The following is a 19,813-nucleotide window of genomic DNA, read 5'->3' as shown; positions in this document are numbered from 1 at the left end:
TGTGGAATCGATAACAAATTGTTAACGGACACTGAAATAACTGAAATTTAAGACATGGGACCCATGGAAAGAAGCTTTCAGAGACAATGGAAAGCAGGTTTCAGATCAAAAAATAACTTTGGTCTTTCTTTTTCACTGTACGATATTCCTTCACAGATATCTTAACATTTTTAAACCCTGCCTTTCTCATAATTTATTACTTCCAGTGACAATTGTTACAATTGTTACTAAACTATACAACCCTGCAACCTCATAAAAAAAGAAAAAAAAAAAGATTACACTCCGGATCAATGAAACCTCTAAAAGAAAGTGGAATTACAATCTTAAAGAAAGTAAATAAAGGTTAGAAAGACAGCAATGCAAATCTGCAACCTTCAGAGCTTCAAACAGGTGTGATAACATCTAGGCAACAGACAAGCCACTTATCACGTATTCAGTGCGAGCCTCGCTCATTTGGTATCTCACTCTGACACACAGTTTTGCTTACCTTGCACATTAAAAAAACAGGAATTGTAGAATATGAAAATAACATTAAAGGCAATTAGCCTAGCTGTTTATTGTGTAACACAGTAAAACAATTCTGCCTTTCACAGGATCTAATGGGAGGGGCTCCTAAAAAACAATTTGTGGAGCTTATTGTTTAGTTTTTGCTATTTTTAATGAATCAAACGTGTAAGTCTTTTTTCTATTATTACAGTAACATTATTGTATCTAAAAAAAAGAATGCATGAATAATAGCCTATGCTAAGCGAGAATAACAGTTCAGTATGACCAGGCTTCTGGTTAGAAAAGGGGGAACAAGATGACAACCAACCTCAACTGACCACAGCTCACAACCAGAGCGGTTTTGGTATTTCATTTACTGTATACGATTACCGTTGCAGTAGGTATTTTCAGAACATTTTAAAATCACGTTAGTTTGGCTACTACACTTTAGAACAGACTGAGACACCTGCTTGTCTAACCTGGATCTGGATTTCTTACAAAATGTTTATCAAGAAATGTAGCAATGTTGCTAAAGCAAATTTGGCATGTTGAAACCAGGAAATTAGATTTTCTTACAGTCAGGATGTGTTTATGACCTTAAGAGATTCAGCTTTAAATCTAATTGGAAAGGTTATGACATGCACAAAAGATGGTTTACAGTAACATCTTGAAATGATTATAGTCTTCAGAAGAAAATAATGTAACTAATGACAAAAGAAAGTACAAACCCAAAATAAACAGTGGTGGCTCATCATAAGAGACGACAGAGGCTAAACCTATGTGTAATTTTGTAAAAAAAAAAAAAAAAAAAAAAGAAAAAGCTTACCTTACATCATGCTTTCCAAGGTCTAGATAAAGGTTTTGTTGCTTAGCCTCCTTACTTATTAAAGTCAGGAGCTGCTGCTCAAAATAAACTGTGTTGTTCATTACAAATGTTTTCTTTGTATCTGCAATAATCAACACAGAACATGTTGATTGACTGAGGGCGGTATAATACTTTAAGATCTCTTTCAAGTAACAATGTTCAACAAAATGGGACCTACAGTATGATGACAAGCTTTTATATCGAAAGCAGATTCTAAATATCCAGTTTTAAGTAACAATCCACATGTATTAACTTTAAGCTCTTTGCAGGCAGGAAAAAATTGTAATTCAACTGTAAGCATGGAACACATTCCAATGCACAACTTTCTTCATTTTACCACATAGTAAGACTGGTTGAAGATCAAATTGATCAACACATTCCACATAAACTCAGCATTAACTCTTTGTCCTAAAGGGCATGAAATGTCTGTCATCTGAAGGACTCAATACAAACTGTTATGCACTTACCACATAGTAGAACTGGTTATCCACAAACACTGAAGCTTCAGCCTGCATGTTTCGACACTTTTGTCATCCGCAAGATATTAAATTACAGTCGTGGTAGACCCACATCAACAAGAAGATCCCTCGGCAGCTTCCAGAATGTCAGCTAGGGAACGGAGGATGCAGACCATTTTAAACACATTCCCGTCTGTGACTCTTGCACTGTGTGAGCCACACAGTGTTGCTGATAGTCGTGTGCCTCGGGAACCTTCCTCTGTGATAGACAGCATCCGTCAGTCAGCACACAAGCAGTAAGACATCTGGAAGTGTCAGCAGCCCACAAAGCCACTGTGTGCCCCCCATGAGGAGAAACTGTTAGAGTTCTTCAGGAGAGGCTAATGACGTTCACACTGCTTAGCACTGTGGGGTCCGCACAATAATCAGTAGAACTTAACAGAAGAAAAAAATGCACGGAAAGTATTTAGTCATAAATGTCATCAGGCAGGAAATAGCTGGATTCAGAGCCAATGTATTTATATTTAGAGGGTTTATTCTTCACAAGATAGTGATTATTACCGTAGAGGACATTCAGTCAACTGTTCTATAATTTAGGATAATAACACATAAATACATGTATAGTAACATTCAATGGTAGTATATATACTGTAGCAATGCTAAAATACATTTTTTTGATAAATGTTTCAACTTGAAGTCTTTAGAATTTTAAAAGATAGGCAGAGAAGAATAGGTTTCATTCTGGAGTTGTACCTAACCCTGTTATGGTATCACATTATTATTATTATTATTATTATTATTATTATTATTATTTATTTATTTATTTATTTCTTAGCAGACGCCCTTATCCAGGGCGACTTACAGTCGTAAACAAAAATACATTTCAAGATTCACAGTACAAGTAATAATACAATTAAGAGCAAGATAAATACACATGGTGACTAAAGTTGTACTTTTGATCAGCAATTCCCTTTAAATAATCAATTATCTGTTGTGCCAAGTAGATCAAGAGTTTGCATGACACTAGAGTTGTTTTTGTTTTTTTTCTTTGGTAAGTCTGATTTTAATCTTATTTATCACTGTTTTATTTTAAATACAATGTGATGAACTTCGAGAAAATGTAGGTCATGTTATTATTATTATTATTATTATTTATTTCTTAGCAGACGCCCTTATCCAGGGTGACTTACAATCGTAAGCAAATACATTTCAAGTGTTACAATACAAGTAATACAATAAGAGCAAGAAATACAATAACTTTTGTTCAAGCAAAGTACAAGTGTGACAAACCACAATTCAATAATACAGCAGATAATAGTGATAGTTACATCAGGATATGATTAAATAGTGATAGTTACATCAGGATGTGATTAAATACAAAGTACTACAGGTTAAACACTTGGTAGATTACAGTATTCTGAAGTTCAGGATTAAATGCAGTAAAATAGGGGGCAGATAAGAGCAAAATAAAGCACATTTACATGAAGGGTGATAGTGTCCCAGGATACAAACAGAGGAGTTCTACAGGTGCTGTTTGAAGAGGTGAGTCTTAAGGAGGCGCCGGAATGTGGTCAGGGACTGGGCAGTCCTGACATCTGTAGGAAGGTCATTCCACCACTGCGGAGCAAGGGTGGAGAAGGAGCGGGCTCTGGAGGCAGGGGAGCGTAGCGGAGGTAGAGCTAGTCTTCTAGTGCAGGCGGAGCGGAGAGGTCGAGTGGGGGTGTAGGGAGAGATGAGGGTCTGGAGGTAGCTGGGTGCAGTCTGGTCAAGGCATCTGTAGGCTAGTACAAGAGTCTTGAACTGGATGCGAGCGGTGATCGGGAGCCAGTGGAGTAGCGTGGGCGAAGCGAGGCAGAGAGAACACCAGGCGGGCAGCAGAGTTCTGGATGAGCTGGAGCGGACGGGTGGCGGACGCAGGGAGGCCAGCCAGGAGGGAGTTGCAGTAGTCTAGGCGGGAGAGTACCAGGGCCTGGACCAGGAGCTGGGTAGCGTAGTTGGTGGGGAAGGGTCGGATTCTTCGGATGTTGCTCAGGAAGAATCGGCAAGTGCGTTGGATAATGTGCAGCATTAAAAACAAAAGTGACAGGCTGTAAATTAAATAGCAAACTAATTGGACACGCCTCAAAAATAGGTATGTTATGTACAGTACCAGTAGAACCACACACTTGCAGTACAGACGGAACACACCACTGTAAACCAAAAACGGCTTGTAGCTTCTGTAAAAGAAGTAAAGAACCGGAATTGTAACCGTTAAACTCGGCTCGTAACGTTTTTCTGAAACCATGCACATAAATCAATGAACATATTAAAAGTTTAAGAGCTATAGACATTTTCCTCCATTAACGATGAATATTCAATAGATTTCAGTTTGCCTAGCTGCAGACATGAATTGTGGGGCACAATCTGTTTGGTCACAGTGCACTGAAGAACAGGAAATAGCAGTTTGAAAGCCTGTCCCCAAGGATTTTACCTTTTGAAGCATTTAGCAGATTTCTGAAGAGCTGCTGCGGCCAGACTGTGGATTTGCCTAGAAGGAATGTAGGAATTATTCAAAGAATTTTGAAGCATTTTATATAAGAATAAATATACAAAACAAAATGTTAACACAGAGCCTATGTCATTTCACAAAACTGAATTGATCTTGTGCCTCCGGTTTATTTACTTTTTAATGCGTGTGTGTATAATTTGTCTAAAATACACTGACTATTCATATATAAATATACACTATACTATACAGTATGTCAGTGTGGTCAGAAGCACAATGAAACAACACAACCATCACGATCTACAGAAACAAATGCCTTTTTGTAACGCTGACCAAAAGTCAATTCAAAGTTCCCCATAACTTAATTGCGCTATCTGCCAGGATATGGAAAAACAAGTGCATTCACGAATATTCGATCCCTCAGGAGATTATAAGCAGTCCAGGGCAAACTCAAAATGAAAGGCTGCAGCTCTGACAGACTGTGTATGTGCACATACTCTCGTTGATATTCATGCTCAATTAACACATACATAGTGATTCACATATCTATATACTGCACTCAATGCTTATTTGGACACTTTGTAGGGACATGCTCCCTGAAGATGTATGTCTCCCTTAAGAGATAAAGGGGCAATATTGGTCTGATAGTTTAATTTTGTGCAATGCATGATTGTGTACTAACTTGGATGCTCTGCTGCCTCCCAATGCCCTTATTCCCCATACATATGGCACAAAAACAGAGAATAAGTACTTATAAAAGGTGCAACGAATAGCATCACCCACAGGAGCGTGTCAGGCTGTTGTATCACACTGCCACGCCTGCTGGCCTATATTCATTCCTGCTATTCTTTCAAACAGAAACTGTTTTGGTTTAGTGTGGCATGAATGCAAAATTCAAAACATGATTTAAAACCTGTAAAAATCTGTAAAATCCACACAGTGTAATGACAGAAGACCTCACATTACAAAAATAGTAACTGCTATACTGTAGATTGTTGCAGGTTGAATAACCGAAAGGTAATCGTCCCCACTGTTCTTTCACAATAAAACAATATATCAAAACATAATAATGCCACACCATAGCAGGGCATACAAGCAGAACACAAGAAGTAACCCCAATCTGTTTGGTTAAAAACTGTTGACAAATGTAAATGAAACGTTCTCAAGAAAATATTAGCATTTTCAATATGTAACAAGATATACTGTGATTCAATATAATAATAAAAAAGACAAACCGATCTAAGAACAGCTGCCGATAACTAATCTAGAGAAATACAATTAAACAAACAACTGTACGTGTTGTTCACAAATTGATAATCAGGGACATCCCAGAACCATTCCACAATGGTTATGTGATACCCAACCTATTTAATAATTGTACATAGACTTGAACTATTACAGAATGACATTTGTCTGCGGATATATTATATTTGGGGAAAAGAAACAGTATATGGAATTTAATGGTCAGTAGTTCCTTGCCTTTTATCATTTAATTTGCAAACGTACAGTACATTTCTTTGATTTGGTTCAAGCATGCAATAGAAGATTGTTAGCTTTGGTATGGAAATTATTAGCCTCACTATAAATCAGTAGATTTGATACTGAGATAAATATATAAATCACTGTGTCCTCTATTGCAGTGTAATAATAAAGTCACATTGAATCTACCGTCAAAAGTATGGCCTCTGCTGCACTTGTGACTTGCATGCATGAACACCAATGCTACATGTTCAACAACACTATGTTCATGACCGCCATGATTTGTTTACTTGGCAAATCTAAAACTAAACTAAACTAAAAAGTTCTGTCCTAATGGTACATGCAGTGCTCACCTCAACTGGTTTATGACATTTGAATGTCAAACTTCTACCACCTGCTAAGACCTCCTGCCAAATACAATTTATTCCTTCCATAACTCCCCATTGGGGTATGAAAAATGTATTACTTACCATAACAGATTGACAGGCAAATAGGTTGCACCGCTATTTACTGGAAAATTTACTCTTTTATAGTGATGATTTGTTTCCATTCGAAATGCTCAATAGATTCATTTATTTCAGTCTTCATATCCCATTTCTTTAACAACATCCTCAGCCTGTTACTGGCTGAAATTTATTTTCAGACATATGTTTTAACAGGTTTTTTGCACAAGCCCTGGGTCATCACTAATCTACTTCCAAGTGTCCATAGTTGTTAAACTTCTTGGCCAGTTTTAACTTCTCCTTTCTTTAAGCATGGTGAAATACTGTAAAAGTCATTCAACAGCCATTTCTTTTGCACAGTATGTTAAACAATAAATTCAATAAGTGAGCTTTAATTAGACACATTATTTGTTAAACACTGAAGTCAATACAAGTTAAATAGAATATAAAAGTCATACTGTATTTGAGTTGTATAAGATATGTCATAAATTAATTGATGGATTTAAGTGTTTTGCAAATGCACTTTTTTCACTTCTTGAATTTTAATATAGGGAGGTTATAGTTCCCCTAACTTAGATTAAGATTATATTTATTTACAGTGTTACAGGTTATCTTTTTTATTTGTCATTTTTCTTGAGAAGTGCTAATAGTAGTGCCTGATGCAGCTGAACAAGTGGGCCTCAGGTAAAAAGGTTTGGGGGCCTCTGCTCTAAGTCAGCCACTAGCCATATGTGGGAATCCAGATGTGGTGAGAAATCTTTGCCAGAGCTTTGCGATGGCCTCCCTTGTTTCTTTAAGCACTCTTCGGTATATGTCATCCAGACCTGTCAGTACTACGGTTTGATTTATACCAGGTGCTTCTAGGGTTGTTTGAGGACATGTTGCTGACATCCTCATGGGTGAAAACTTGTCATTGATCACAGTAAAACCTTTGATCATGTGGATCACAAGGTTCTTCTTTCTAAATTAATGCATACTGGGTTGAGTTATTTTCTTTTCCAGTTTAAGGTTTTAATTAATTGAAATAAACCTACTGTTTTCCTCAAATAGAGCCATATCACAGACACTTCTAATTACTTTTGGAGTTATAAAAGATTCAGACTTTAAGAGCCCCCACTGTTTACATGTTTCTTTCTGACTTTTGCAGTTCCTCAGGGTCGTGATATTCCCCTTTCAAATGTTCCCCTCATTATGCAGAATAGCATGCATAGTTAGGAATTCTCAAACTCATTATAAAGAGTATTACAGGGTCTATCTGAGGGTTAAGAATGACAACCAAGTTTTAAAGTAAACACGTGGCATTATTATTTCAAATAAAACATCAGAATATATCATAATATTAGAAAGTCCCAGATTGCATTTTGACATCGGATATCTTGACAATCAATAGTGCTCATTTTAAACAGGGCTTGTGAAATACGAACTCTCACTGAAACAGTTGAAAAAAGATTTAATGAACTGCAAACATAATTATATTAAAAATATATATATGAGAGGAGAGTGCAGGGACGGCATGACCACTCGACCACCCGCCTCGTCCTCCTTTCAGTTATATTTGATTTTTATATATATATATTAAATGGTTGTTTGAGGACTTACTGTCTCAAGGGGCATGTTGTAGACAGTCTCACTGGTGAAAACTAATGCAAAGTAGTCATTCAATACATGTGTTATAGCTTTATAATCATCCGCTACATTCTCATTTGTGATCCCTTAGGCTCTTGACTTCTTAATGTACTGTTCTTTTGCTGTTGTGGTAGTATAAGGACTGTTTGGGGTTATGTTAATGTCCAAAGCAATGTGGAGTTCAATACCTATTTTTGCATGGCAGATTAAATTTTTTTTACCAGCGCAAGCACTGCCTTGTATTCTTGTTGTTTTGCTGTGCTGTTGTCATTTTTGTACACTCTATAGATCACCCTCTTCCTTGTTAAAATGCTTGACCATGAAATGCATGCTATAAGCATAGAAAAAGCATGGCGAACTACAAAATGACCGTGCAAAATGACTGTGAAAGCTTATATAAGGAATGTGATGGAATATGAAGGACTGCAACTTCTCTGGTATATAAAATAAAATACAGGAAACTGGTTTTGTTCTTAGTGGATGTGACCTAACAAATTCATAAATAAATTGTAAAATAACTGCTGATAGTAATTTGGCATTAACGATGGTAACCCATGGTGGTTTTTGTCACTAATTGGGTCTCTCTTATTTTTAAAGGTGAAAATCAATGACAGTATATCAGTTAGTCTTAAATGAAGCGAATGTAGGAAATGTATTTATTTAGTTAAAAGGTAACCGTCCTTGACATGTGGTTGTGATTGAAGTGCTTGGCCGTGCGTGTTGAACGTGCATTATTGAGGTACTGTGGGCAGGGAGGGTATGTATATGTGTTAAAATGATGGCTTAATTTTACATATCATGCTTATGACGTTTCTACCATATTTCCTTTTCAAACTGCATGTCAAGTTGCACACCCAACCAAAAGCAAAAATTAAAACCGCATGTGGACAAATGAAACAACAAAAAGACAAACCCTACCAACAAACAACCTGCGAATTAAACACTTATTTATTTTGTATTTTATTTTATTGGTGTAGTCAGCATTAGGTTATGGTTCTGCTGCTACATTATTCTAAATACCGTTCTTTTTAAAGTCCTCATTTAAAAGGTTGCACTTAAGCATTAAGCACGATACCTGCCTTAAACCTTCACCCATCTTCTTCAAACTTGTATCATTAACCTCCTATGGACCTCAGATTGTGTTGGGGTACAATCCAATAAACTGTTGATTTTATTCAAATTTTACAAATGTATGCAATTGTGAGTGCTCTCAAATGGGCACTCGTTACTTCAGTAGCATGATATAATCTTTCCAAGGGGCTATAACTATATATTGCATGCTCAAACTTCTGGCTTGTGTAATCCCTCGGGTCTTGCTTTTGCTACACCCTTGAGGTAAACACATGCCAGCCATTCTGGAATGCGAGTAGAACACAGAAAACACATGCATCGTAACCCTCTAATAACAAAGTGGAATCCACATCTTGTTGGAAAAACTCATTAAAAAGTATTTGAATAATGGAAAGATGGAATTATCAGCTCCCAACTTCTTTGTGTTATGGTTTCCTCTGTATATCAGACCCTCACTGCTGCGTCTCTTTTCCTGTTATTCTCTCTGTGCAACCGGAATTCGATCCTCACTGCTCTCTATCTCTCAATCACACCACCCAGCAGCTCTTCATGTTGGAGTTAGACACTCTGTAGAAACAGTTGTGAAATAATATGAAAGTCTGTTCCAGGTAGTAAAGACATGAGGCAAAAAAAAAAGTGAAATAAATATGGTCATGTTTTATAAAATAGTGGTATGTAGCATACTTAGAAGCCAGCTCCATTTTTTGGTTTCAAGAACACTATTGGGCCATAACTGATAACAGCACCTATTCGTTGTTACATTTGTTTACATTGAGTGGTGTTCAGTATGATTACATACAAGAACAGTGAAGCGGCTTGCCAAGGCATGAGGTGTACTTCAGGTGAATTTCAGTACAGAGCTGTACCTATGTATGCCCGGTGGACCAATTGTCATTTTTAATCCTATCCTCACTTTTATCACAAGTGAAATGCTGTTGTTTACTAAATATTTTCCAAGTGCACAAATTCAATTATACAAACATATTGGCAAGTATTTTACTTTTGAAATTTAAACAGTGTTAACTTGGTGTTTGGGCACAACCGTTTGTCAGCATATCATAATGCGTTTGGTTTATTATAGGTATAGCAATTATCCTTTTAAATCTTTTTAGTAACCTTAAAAAAATGAAATTAAAACCTTCAGAGATGATGCATGGGAGGGTCTGTTAATTGGTGATTCCTACATTTTAGTTTCAATGCGGACCACAACTATTCTGAAGGGCCTCATAATTATTATTTATATTTCCAATACATTCCCCGACATGGAGGTTCAATTGTGTTTTGCAAATTGACAAACTACTATAGAAACACACAGCTAAACTTTTTACTGTTCAGTTTCACAAATACTGTAACAAGATACTGCAAATATAATTCATTCATAACTTGAATGCTCATTTCCAGGAGCAATACATATGAAGAATCTGTACTCCATTTGATTTCATCGTACCACCATAAAAGAGTTTTCAGCATGCAATATTAAAGTCCCAGACTGTACAGCAATCTTTCAATGGTGTGATGAACTTGGAGGATACGCTGCACTGCTAAAAACAGGAAAAATAAGAAGATGCAGTTCAACTAGTAGAGCATGACATTCTGGAGAAAGAAGAAAAGATAAGTTAAATGTTTGTAATTGCCCCATGGAAAACGCTCAAACATGTGATGTGTAATTTGATAGAACCTGTAATGTGTTTCTGCTTTTGTAAATCTCTTCTGCTGGTTTATGTTCTCAAAACTATAGTCAGTTGTGAACTGGCAGGTCACGCCAGTTCTTGTATGTTCATTTCCCAGTTACACCTAGGCATTTTTTACATTAATACACACAGATACAGCACACAGACACACAGACAATACCAACTAGCACAAACACACCATACCAACTGCAGCACAGACACTGAAATGCAGGTGTAGACCAGCGTGTACTTGTGACATGTCTCTCCTTTTATTATTGTTATTATTATTAGTTTATTTAGCAGACACCTTTATCCAAGGCGACTTACAGAGACTAGGGTGTGTGAACTATGCATCAGCTGCAGAGTCACTTACAATTACGTCTCACCCGAAAGACAGAGCACAAGGAGGTTAAGAGACTTGCTCAGGGTCACACAATGAGTCAGTGGCTGAGGTGGGATTTGAACCAAGGACCTCCTGGTTACAAGCCCTTTTCTTTAACCACTGGACCACACTCCAGGGGTCTACTATATACAGTATATTTCAAGAAAGTTACTGTTAAGTCTTTGTTTATTGTCTTTGGGCTGAGGAACAAATCCCACTGTTGCAAAGTATTTTAATTCAAAAGTATTACTATTACAATATAGTAGCTATGAGAAGAAAAAGAAACCACCACCAATGCGGAAAGAGATTTTTTGAGGAAGCCTCAAATTTATTGTTTTGTTTCTGAATAGTCATTCATCCCTTGATTTAAAACCAAGGTTGGTAATAATAACAAAATGCGTGTGGTGAAACACAAGATCTCTGAAGAATGTACCATTTAAAAAACATATGCAACACAGAGCAAAAATAAAGGATTTACATGCTTAAGGCTGGTTGTTTACAGTGTTTAAATATGTTTCAATGCAAGTCTGCCTGAACATTAAAAAGCACTGCATACAAAGAGCAATTACATTTATTATTAGTTTTTAGGCCTGCTTTCTGTAATGCTTTTGTAGCTAGCTATCCACTTTGAAACTCTACAGCGGAGTATGAAAACAAATTATCAAGCTAACCAGTCTGCCTGGAAGACAGCTGTTGCACTGAATGAATGAATAATATATATGATTTTCCTGGAGCTTTAGTGTACTGGGAAGTGCATTTCAGTCCTTACATTCACCAGTTTATCAATGCTTTGTGAATATAGACATTTCTTAATTTAAAAATGTATTTTAAAATAAAATTATGAGGGACACAAATATAAAAGTCTTTTTAAATATATTCAAAAATACAAATATAAAATTGTTGTTTTTGTTCTTATATCAGTTCTTTTATTTTACAATCCTGTGAAGCTGTCAGAGTTCTACAAAATGCAGAACCGATTGTAATAGTTAATTATTAGTACTGTAGTTTTTTTTTAATTGGAAATAAAATATGGACTTGCAGAAAGGTTTGCATTTTCACAAGGTGTGAGATGCTTCTAAAGATGTCTGCTAATTCCAGTGCTGGGTATACTGACACAGTGGTTTTCTGTAGGTGCTTGCCTGCTACTTATCCATGATATTATCAGATGGCACACAGTGTTTTTGTTATATGCTGAGACAACCTTGCAGATTTTATGTGTTCCAAGGTAGATTTTGGTATCACTGTAGGGCACAGCAACTGTTCCACTTCAACCACTTGTTTTAAAAAATCATTTGATATCCACTACCTAACAGACCACAATCCTTTATACTGGTTTGGCTTGTGGTCTGTTTGGTAGTGAAGCATGTAGCTGACTGAGTGAAGAAATATAAAAAAAGACAGGTCTGTCTGCTTGTTTGGCCTCTGAACCAGGTATATTATGTATGACATGACCTTCCTAGAGTTCCCTACAGTGGCAACAATGGGTGAAGGAATGCCCCCTGATGGATATTGGTTGCAATTACATGTATTCACGTAGTCCTCACAAGTGGTAGTAAACTGATAAACATTGCTCTCTGTATACAAGGCATTGAAACAACAGAGGCACCACTTTAAAGTACAAGGCAAACAAGCACATTTAGTCATTCACTAACTATTTAAAACAACAAGCTTCACATTTTGATCACTGCATACCTGAACAGTTGATAAAATCCAAGCTAAAATACCTTCCAAGGTAGGGACATTTTTAATATGGAAATAGAAAAGTCTTTCTGGGATTTTTCTTTAAAAAGGTGCCTTTTATATATACTGATCAGATTTTTCTTTTTAGTGAAGAAACCCAGCAAAGGTTTTCGATCTGATACAATTTTAAGAAATGAAGTGCGTTAGACAGATTTATGATTGAATAAAGACCATCTTTTGACTACTTGGTAATGCCTTCTAGAGCACAATCCATTGGTGCTGTGTTGTATATGTTAAAGCATAAAAAAACACCAACAATGAGGTGTAGAAGGTGTAAGTCTTTTTATGAACCTTCCAAGGAATGTGGATTAAACTTGGCGGGGAAAAATAGGACAGTCTCCATTCATTTGTACTGATTTGTGCTGAAAGACTACTATCCTTTGAAGACCTACATTGTATTCTGTTCTAACACAGCAGCCAGTCACAAGTTTAATTGAGAACGGCTGAATGGCTAAGGAACCCATTGGTGTGTCAATATTAAAGCAGTGACAACCATTGCTTCAAAATCTATGTTCTTACTTTGTATTACTTTCACTGTTCCTGCTTTCATTGCTGTATAAGTGATAAGTAGATGCAAACCATCTCTTTGATTGTTGCATTATAGAAAGTATAGAGTATAGGCAGTGTGGAGCTCTTGTCCAGGGTAGTTGTTTTACATTGCAATTTGTATCTCTTTGAATACAAACTGGCACGTTACTTCATCTCAAATACATATATATCTCAGCAAGCCTTCATCACCTAACTTTATATAAAAAAGCTTTTTTATACTCAACATTATTTAAAGATATGTACAGTACTGACCAGAAGGTTATTTTTTTCTTAATTGCCCTGAGGTTTTCAAACTCAGGAGTGCACCCACTGTTGTTAAAGAAATGCTACTGGTCAACGTTGGATGAAAGTGCTTTTTTTAATACTATGGGTATAGTCCAGGGCAGTGGTTCAAATTACTTGGAGTTTTTTGTTGGTTCAAACTCTGCCTGTGAAAACTCAGTGACCCTGCGAGCCAGTGGGTTGGTGCTCTTGAGAAGCTCCATGGCAGACACTCTTGTTCCTGGGCTGGGTCTGCTGCCTTTCTTCTGAAGCAGGGCAATGAAGTTATCGTTCCTGGATCTTGACCTCGGCATGCTGCTGCTGACCGGAGATGCTGCCTTTTGCTCAGGAGTGGAGGTGGCTGGGGAGTTGCTCTTGATTGGAGAAACCAAGCTTTGTCTGCTGCCAAAAGTGTCCCCAGGTTCTACCCTTCCTAGAACTTTCCTTTTTGACCTTTTAAAAAAAAAATCATAAGATTAGTTAGATATATTTGTGTTTTCACACATACAGTACATTGAGAGTAAAAGATCAACGTTCAACACAATCAATGAAACTGATGCAATTTTCTCTTTTGTTTCTGTGGACTCCTAACAAATTCTGCAAATTTAAAGCTTCGACATGTTATTAAAGAACATTTTTATGACACAACATATTCAATATTGTAATGGTCTAAATATTGGTGGACCTAAATATCAGTGACATTAAAAAGACCCATATTCTGGTCACCAAAAGTAAATTGTGGCCCGAGAGAGCGAGAGAGACAGAAAGTCCAGCAAACACAGTTGGAAATAAAGTGGTGATACGCAGAGTGAAGGAGACACTTCTTCACACAGAGAGTTGTGAGGGTATAGAATGGGTTATCGAATGTTGTTGAGGTAGAATTACTTGAATCCAACTTGACAAAGTTTTGAGATCAATCGGCTACTAGGAACCGGACGAGCATAGATGGACCGAGTGGCCTCCTCTCATTTATACATTTTCTTATGATTTGATGTTCTTACATTATATACAGTTGGTCTGCTTGTTATAAGCATTTCTACAGGTAATGCCAAACATATTTTATGCATTTATAAGCATTTATCTGAGAACAACATTGAAGGACAATTCATATTACAGATATTTGCTCTCTGACAAAAGCAAAGGTTTTTTTTCTAAGCTTAGTAAATATGTCTTGCTAATCACAAAGTGCCACTACCTGTGAATGAGAGTGAAAAGGTCTTCAGTAGTATGGGGTGTTGTTGTTTGAACAAACACATCATCATCTTCCTCAGTAATGCTTAATGGAGTTTTATCAGGGCTGATGTCTTCAATACTCCTGTCTATGGAAGTAAGGAAAAAATATATACTGTGTTGGAAGATATGGTTAGAGGGTTAGTTGAGCTATGTGATTTCTTTGAATCAGATCCAAGGACCTGGGTAACCCATTTCAAGTCACCGAAAGGATGAGCACAATCACACTGTAATCACCATATAGTACTGTACAGTGTTTTGTTATATCAGTCTCCTAATGGACATCCTTATCCAATAAAAATAGGTAAAAACACAGAACACAGCAATGAGCTAATGCTAACCTGCAGCACATCCCATAACGTGAACTATCATACAGGTGTATAAACAAAGAACACAATCCCACAAAAATCCCACATCTGTATTTTCCTTACCTGATCTTCTTATGTTGCAAAGAATTCTGATTACCATATTATTATTATTATTATTTATTTCTTAGCAGACGCCCTTATCCAGGGCGACTTACAATCGTAAGCAAAAACATTTCAAGCGTTACAATCCAAGTAATACAATAAGAGCAAGAAATACAATAACTTTACAATACCATAAAAACATACTGTGGTTCTGCTGAAGTAAAGATATTTAATATAATAATCTGAGTGCTCAAAATAAGTCCATCAGTTCTAAAATAAATGTGTTTTTTTAGCCATGAATTAGCATACATTTATATTTGTAATGAGTTTCTTGTGGGGAAAGTGTAAAACATTATATTGTGTACTGACCTGTAGGAGTACCAACAAGGGAAGTTTCAACATCCGGATCTTGGTTGCTTTCTGTGATGCTAAGTGCAATGACTTTGACCTGGTTTTCTGCGTGTCTAGGAATAACTTCAGCCATTGGTGATCCCGTGCTGCTTGAGTGACTGGTATTCAAAGTGATAACAGGCCTGTCTGTTGCCCCATTGACGTTAACTGAATTGGTTGGCAAGAGTAATATATTGGGCTTTTTGGGAACTGGAGGAGGTATCTTGCTTCTCTTCTTCTCCGTATCAGCCAGACTTTGGACAGTTTTTCTGTTAGGCAGGGTTTTACTCTTGTCATCCCCCTCTTGACTGCCCTGAGACAGACGTTTTACAGAGTCCATAACTCTATCAAGATTGGTTATCTGCTGTGGAGGAGACACGTGAACACTGCTTGGACTTTCCATTGCTTGGGGCTTTTCTACTACTGTGTAAGTATTGTCTGCAGGTGACCCTTTCTCTTTTGGAGACAGAAGTGGTGATTCCAAAGCAAGATGGAAGGCTGAGGCAAATTTTAGCATCAGATTCCCAGGCCTTTTTGGCAGAGGTGGCTTCTCTGCGACAGGTGGCTTGACTTTCTTCTGTGGTGTTACAAATGTCTTGCTGCTTTGTTTCTCTTCTATGATATCAGAAGAACCATCCGCATTATCTTCTGGTTCAGACTTGCTGACTGAACGTAGACGAATAGACCTCAGATCTGACTGGGTCACTATGGGCATGGCTGCTTGGTTGGGACTAAGCTTCTGTACAGGTTTACCATTTGTGAAGGAATCTGAATGGCGTCTGCTAGCTTTGGGTTTGCCTTTGTTGGACACTGTAATCCCTGAGAGATCCAAGTGAGAGGGTGGTGCAATTGGCAGCTCAAAGGACAGCCTTGAACGAGGGCTCTTCTCTCTTGGAGAAACAGCTGGAAGTGAGGATTTCCTTATAGGGACCTTGGGCCTCATCCTACAGCCTTGTGGGGAAGGGCCAGTGATCAACGATGTCGGAATGGTTGGGGTTGGAGTTTCAGATTGGCTAGAATATCCACTTGAGGGGGACATGAAACCTGGAGGCTTCAAAGGAGAGATTTTGGATTCAGCTTCCACAGATAGCTGGGAAGGGGAGGTAGCTCGAGAGGTGGTCAGAGAAGTGAGGGAATCAGAGCTGCCACATACTTTCATGCACTCAATTACAGTTGTACCTGTGGCAGTGCTGGAGTTGGACAGTGACCTATATGGATCATTAGACTTCCAGTCATTCAGGTACCAGTGGTTAGGGTAATGCGTATCACCCTCTCTTCCTATGGACGGTGTTTCTGTTATCAAGATCTGCAGTCCTCTTTCATCTCCATGTACCTTGGAATTGATGTTACCAGGTCCTGACAGGAATGAGTTCTGTATGATATTCTGGTTTCTGGGAATGAAAAGGCTCTTTGGCCGCTCACTTCTGGTCAAGGCAATGACCTCTGCTTTCTGCACTCCATCTTTCTTCAAGGAGATGTTCCGCACAGGTGGGGCAGGCTTTTTCTTTGGCTTTTTGAGTGAAATACTCCTTGACCTTTGCCTTGGGCGACCATTTTGGCTGGCTGTAATGGATACATTGTCGGCGCTTGCACTGTCCTCCGAGCTTGCGCTGGGATAGTGCAAGGCGTAATTGTCACTCTCCTTCCTGTGGTCAAAGTAGATGTTTTCTGCTGAACAAAAAGAGCCTGAATCTGTAGGGGTTGATAAAGATCTTTCCCGAAACTTGAACCCATCTGCCTGAGTTTGCGTCCCATGACCTGGGCTTACAGTTGTTGCTTCTATTTCATTTTTTCTGCTCACATTGTGAGTTCTCACTGTTGGTTCCACAGAAGCAGATGTGAAGGAATTTGAATATGATCCTGAACTCATTGAAAGTTCTGAGTTGCCTTGGGAAGTGCATTTGAGAAAGCTCTCAGACTGGCAAGGCTGCCTTGCTACCGGACTTGCTGGCAAAATGTAACTAAAGGAGTTATTCCAGGAGGGAGAGAATGTAGAATCCTTTGGTCCATTCCATGAAGGACTGGCACACATCATGGCAGTGTGATCCATCCTGCTTGAATTACCAGGAGACTGAGACAAGATTTGGTCCAGATCACTATAAGTCTTTCTTAATACTGAAAAGTGATTAGTTGAATCTACAGCAGCTGCAGAATGTCTGCCACTTGTACCTTCTGGAGAGTAGGACCCATGAGTAAGGTTGATACTGGCAGATTGTTCATCATCTAAATGACCATCACCTGGAAGATGTAAAAAAATGATCATGTTAACTTTGACTAGAAGACAGTTTCCCTGACCATGTTTTGCCGAATTCCACATAATGCTGTATATTATGCTTTAGACAGTGTGACAAATTAGATTGTGGATGTATTTTAATAACTACAATTTAGCACCAATTTAAAATCTAATTAATTTATATACAGAGTTTTTTTTTTTAAATCAGATTTCAACTGCTTTTAGTTAACACTTGAATGGCACCAATGGCTGCAGAACAACCTTAAAGCTTTCTTTGGTGCAGTCATTCCTGCTTAGTTTACCATGGCAGTAGTTATGTTTAAAGAGTAAGTAGCAGGGCTCCAAAACATACAGCGTTATACGTCCCCACATGTTGCTACAACTGTTTAAATAACGTGCCTGTCATTACTAATTTGTTTTGTCGTACAGTATTTGGCTGTTTCAAATTAAACACAGCAAGAGTTTCACAATTCTATAGTTATAGATAATGACTGCTCAACTTGAATGAAGGTGTTTAATCAATATTAGCAAACATTATACAACATGGATTTTCAAACAAACCATGCGGTGTATGAACAATGCAAACACTGAGAAGAAATATCTGTGTTACAGTGCTGCAGCTTTCTAGTTTTATACAGTCAACATTTATTTTACACTCTTTGAAAATGTGTTAATTTCTTCAAAATGGAGCCCTTTGTGATGTCCATAATCATCTAATAAAACTGGAAAACATACGCATGGAGGTTTTCAGTAAGCTGTATCTGTCCAAATATTACTTCCACGTAAACAAACGCGATATTAAGTGGGGTGGAAATAAGTTGTATAGCTCATAAATGTGATTGATGTGATAATGACTCGAGTGATGCTGTCAGGAGCTGGTCCTGTCGACACTGGTAAGATTCTGGCTGGGAAATTCAGTGTGGTTTTTGGAATGTTCGTAGTGTTTTAAAAGCAGAAACTCTGCATTTCTGTACTATCTTGCAAGTTTAAGGACTGGCAGTGGGCTCAGACAAGAGACCCGTGCAATCTAGGACCGTATATCAGGTACAATTGCTGCAAATCCAGACCTCTATGAGCAGTTACAAGTTTCAGTTATAAGTAAAAAGTCATCAGGAGATTAAGAGCTATTCAAACATTGTTCCATTGAGCTTACGTCCCATTTTCAAGGGTGTTCTGACACTACATTTTAACTACAGAAATATACAGCGTGACTCAGCATTGTTGGAGCATTGTAATAACTGGAGGGTAAGTGGAAGATGATTTGCATTCTTTGGCCACCAAAGGGTTGTTCAATAATGCCAACATTTAAGTAGAATTGAAAATAATGTAAAACAACAATGTTGCATGAATTATGAATCACCCTGTTGATAGTGACTTGTCAAGGTTTAAGCGCTGTCCTAATCAAGTAGCTTCGGAGCACTCTTCCCACAAGCTATGAAGGATCTAGGTTTTGTCCTACTGTGTCACCTTGGTCCTCCAGAGAGAGCTCAGGAATGCCAATTATGGTTCTTCTCCTTCTGAGGGTCGACTTTGGGTTCACTGCTGTCTCAGCGTTAAAAAGGGAGTGGTGCAAACTGGCATGTTTATCAAGGGTCTGTCCTGAAGTTGAAATAGAAAGATTTCCCAATCTGAAAACAGAGACTACAACTCCTTAAGTTCTAAAGGGAAGTATGGATGTCGGCAAAGCGGGAGGGTAAAGGAAAGGCAGAAACAGCGGCAATGAGTCTTCAGGTAGGACTTTAAAGTTAGTGTTTGCGCTGATAATGATTATTTAGCACTGTAATTTGTTGTAGATGAAAATTAAGTATTGAGAGCAATGGCATCACTAAAAAGCTTATGGGAGGTACTTGAACAAAACACGCTTGAAGAGCGGTTCTTCCACTTTATTTGGTTTCACCTGGGTGCACTTTAGAAATCCCAAAACACTTTCCATACTAAATTAGTGATAATATGGAACACAATGTGCATTCAGTTAATAAAACCCATGACAAATAACATGACCAGCAATAAAATGTGCAAATTAAGCTTCCTAACT

General features: G+C 37.8%; 2 protein-coding genes across 8 annotated transcripts in view; both read right to left on the bottom strand.

Moving 5' to 3' along the window:
- LOC117430341 (rho GTPase-activating protein 6-like) overlaps positions 1–2,213 on the bottom strand; it is a 49,362-nt gene extending 47,149 nt beyond the window's left edge. The window contains exons 1-2 of one of the 2 annotated variants that reach the window (XM_059001402.1): positions 1,819–2,213; positions 1,313–1,433 (exon numbers count right to left, since the gene is read on the bottom strand). Coding sequence is in view for 1 of the 2 variants with exons in the window: in XM_059001400.1 (XP_058857383.1) it covers positions 1,819–1,866 (48 nt within the window). In the remaining variant the exon portion in view is untranslated. The remainder of the gene's footprint in view (positions 1–1,312; positions 1,434–1,818) is intronic. The other variant, XM_059001400.1, reaches the window with a different exon arrangement.
- Positions 2,214–11,260: 9,047 nt separating this feature from the next.
- Positions 11,261–19,813, bottom strand: part of LOC117963340 (NHS-like protein 2) — a 94,439-nt gene continuing 85,886 nt past the window's right edge. For 5 of the 6 annotated variants that reach the window (XM_034903063.2, XM_034903067.2, XM_034903065.2 and 2 more), the window contains exons 5-8: positions 19,246–19,377; positions 15,525–17,783; positions 14,711–14,834; positions 11,261–13,968 (exon numbers count right to left, since the gene is read on the bottom strand). In XM_034903063.2, coding sequence (XP_034758954.2) covers positions 13,650–13,968; positions 14,711–14,834; positions 15,525–17,783; positions 19,246–19,377 — 2,834 coding nt within the window. In that variant the 3' untranslated portion in view covers positions 11,261–13,649. The remainder of the gene's footprint in view (positions 13,969–14,710; positions 14,835–15,524; positions 17,784–19,245; positions 19,378–19,813) is intronic. The other variant, XM_034903064.2, reaches the window with a different exon arrangement.

The sequence above is a fragment of the Acipenser ruthenus genome, chromosome 26 (genome assembly GCF_902713425.1).
Source record: "Acipenser ruthenus chromosome 26, fAciRut3.2 maternal haplotype, whole genome shotgun sequence".
NCBI lineage: Eukaryota > Metazoa > Chordata > Actinopteri > Acipenseriformes > Acipenseridae > Acipenser > Acipenser ruthenus.
This window is presented reverse-complemented; position numbering and strand designations above follow the sequence as displayed.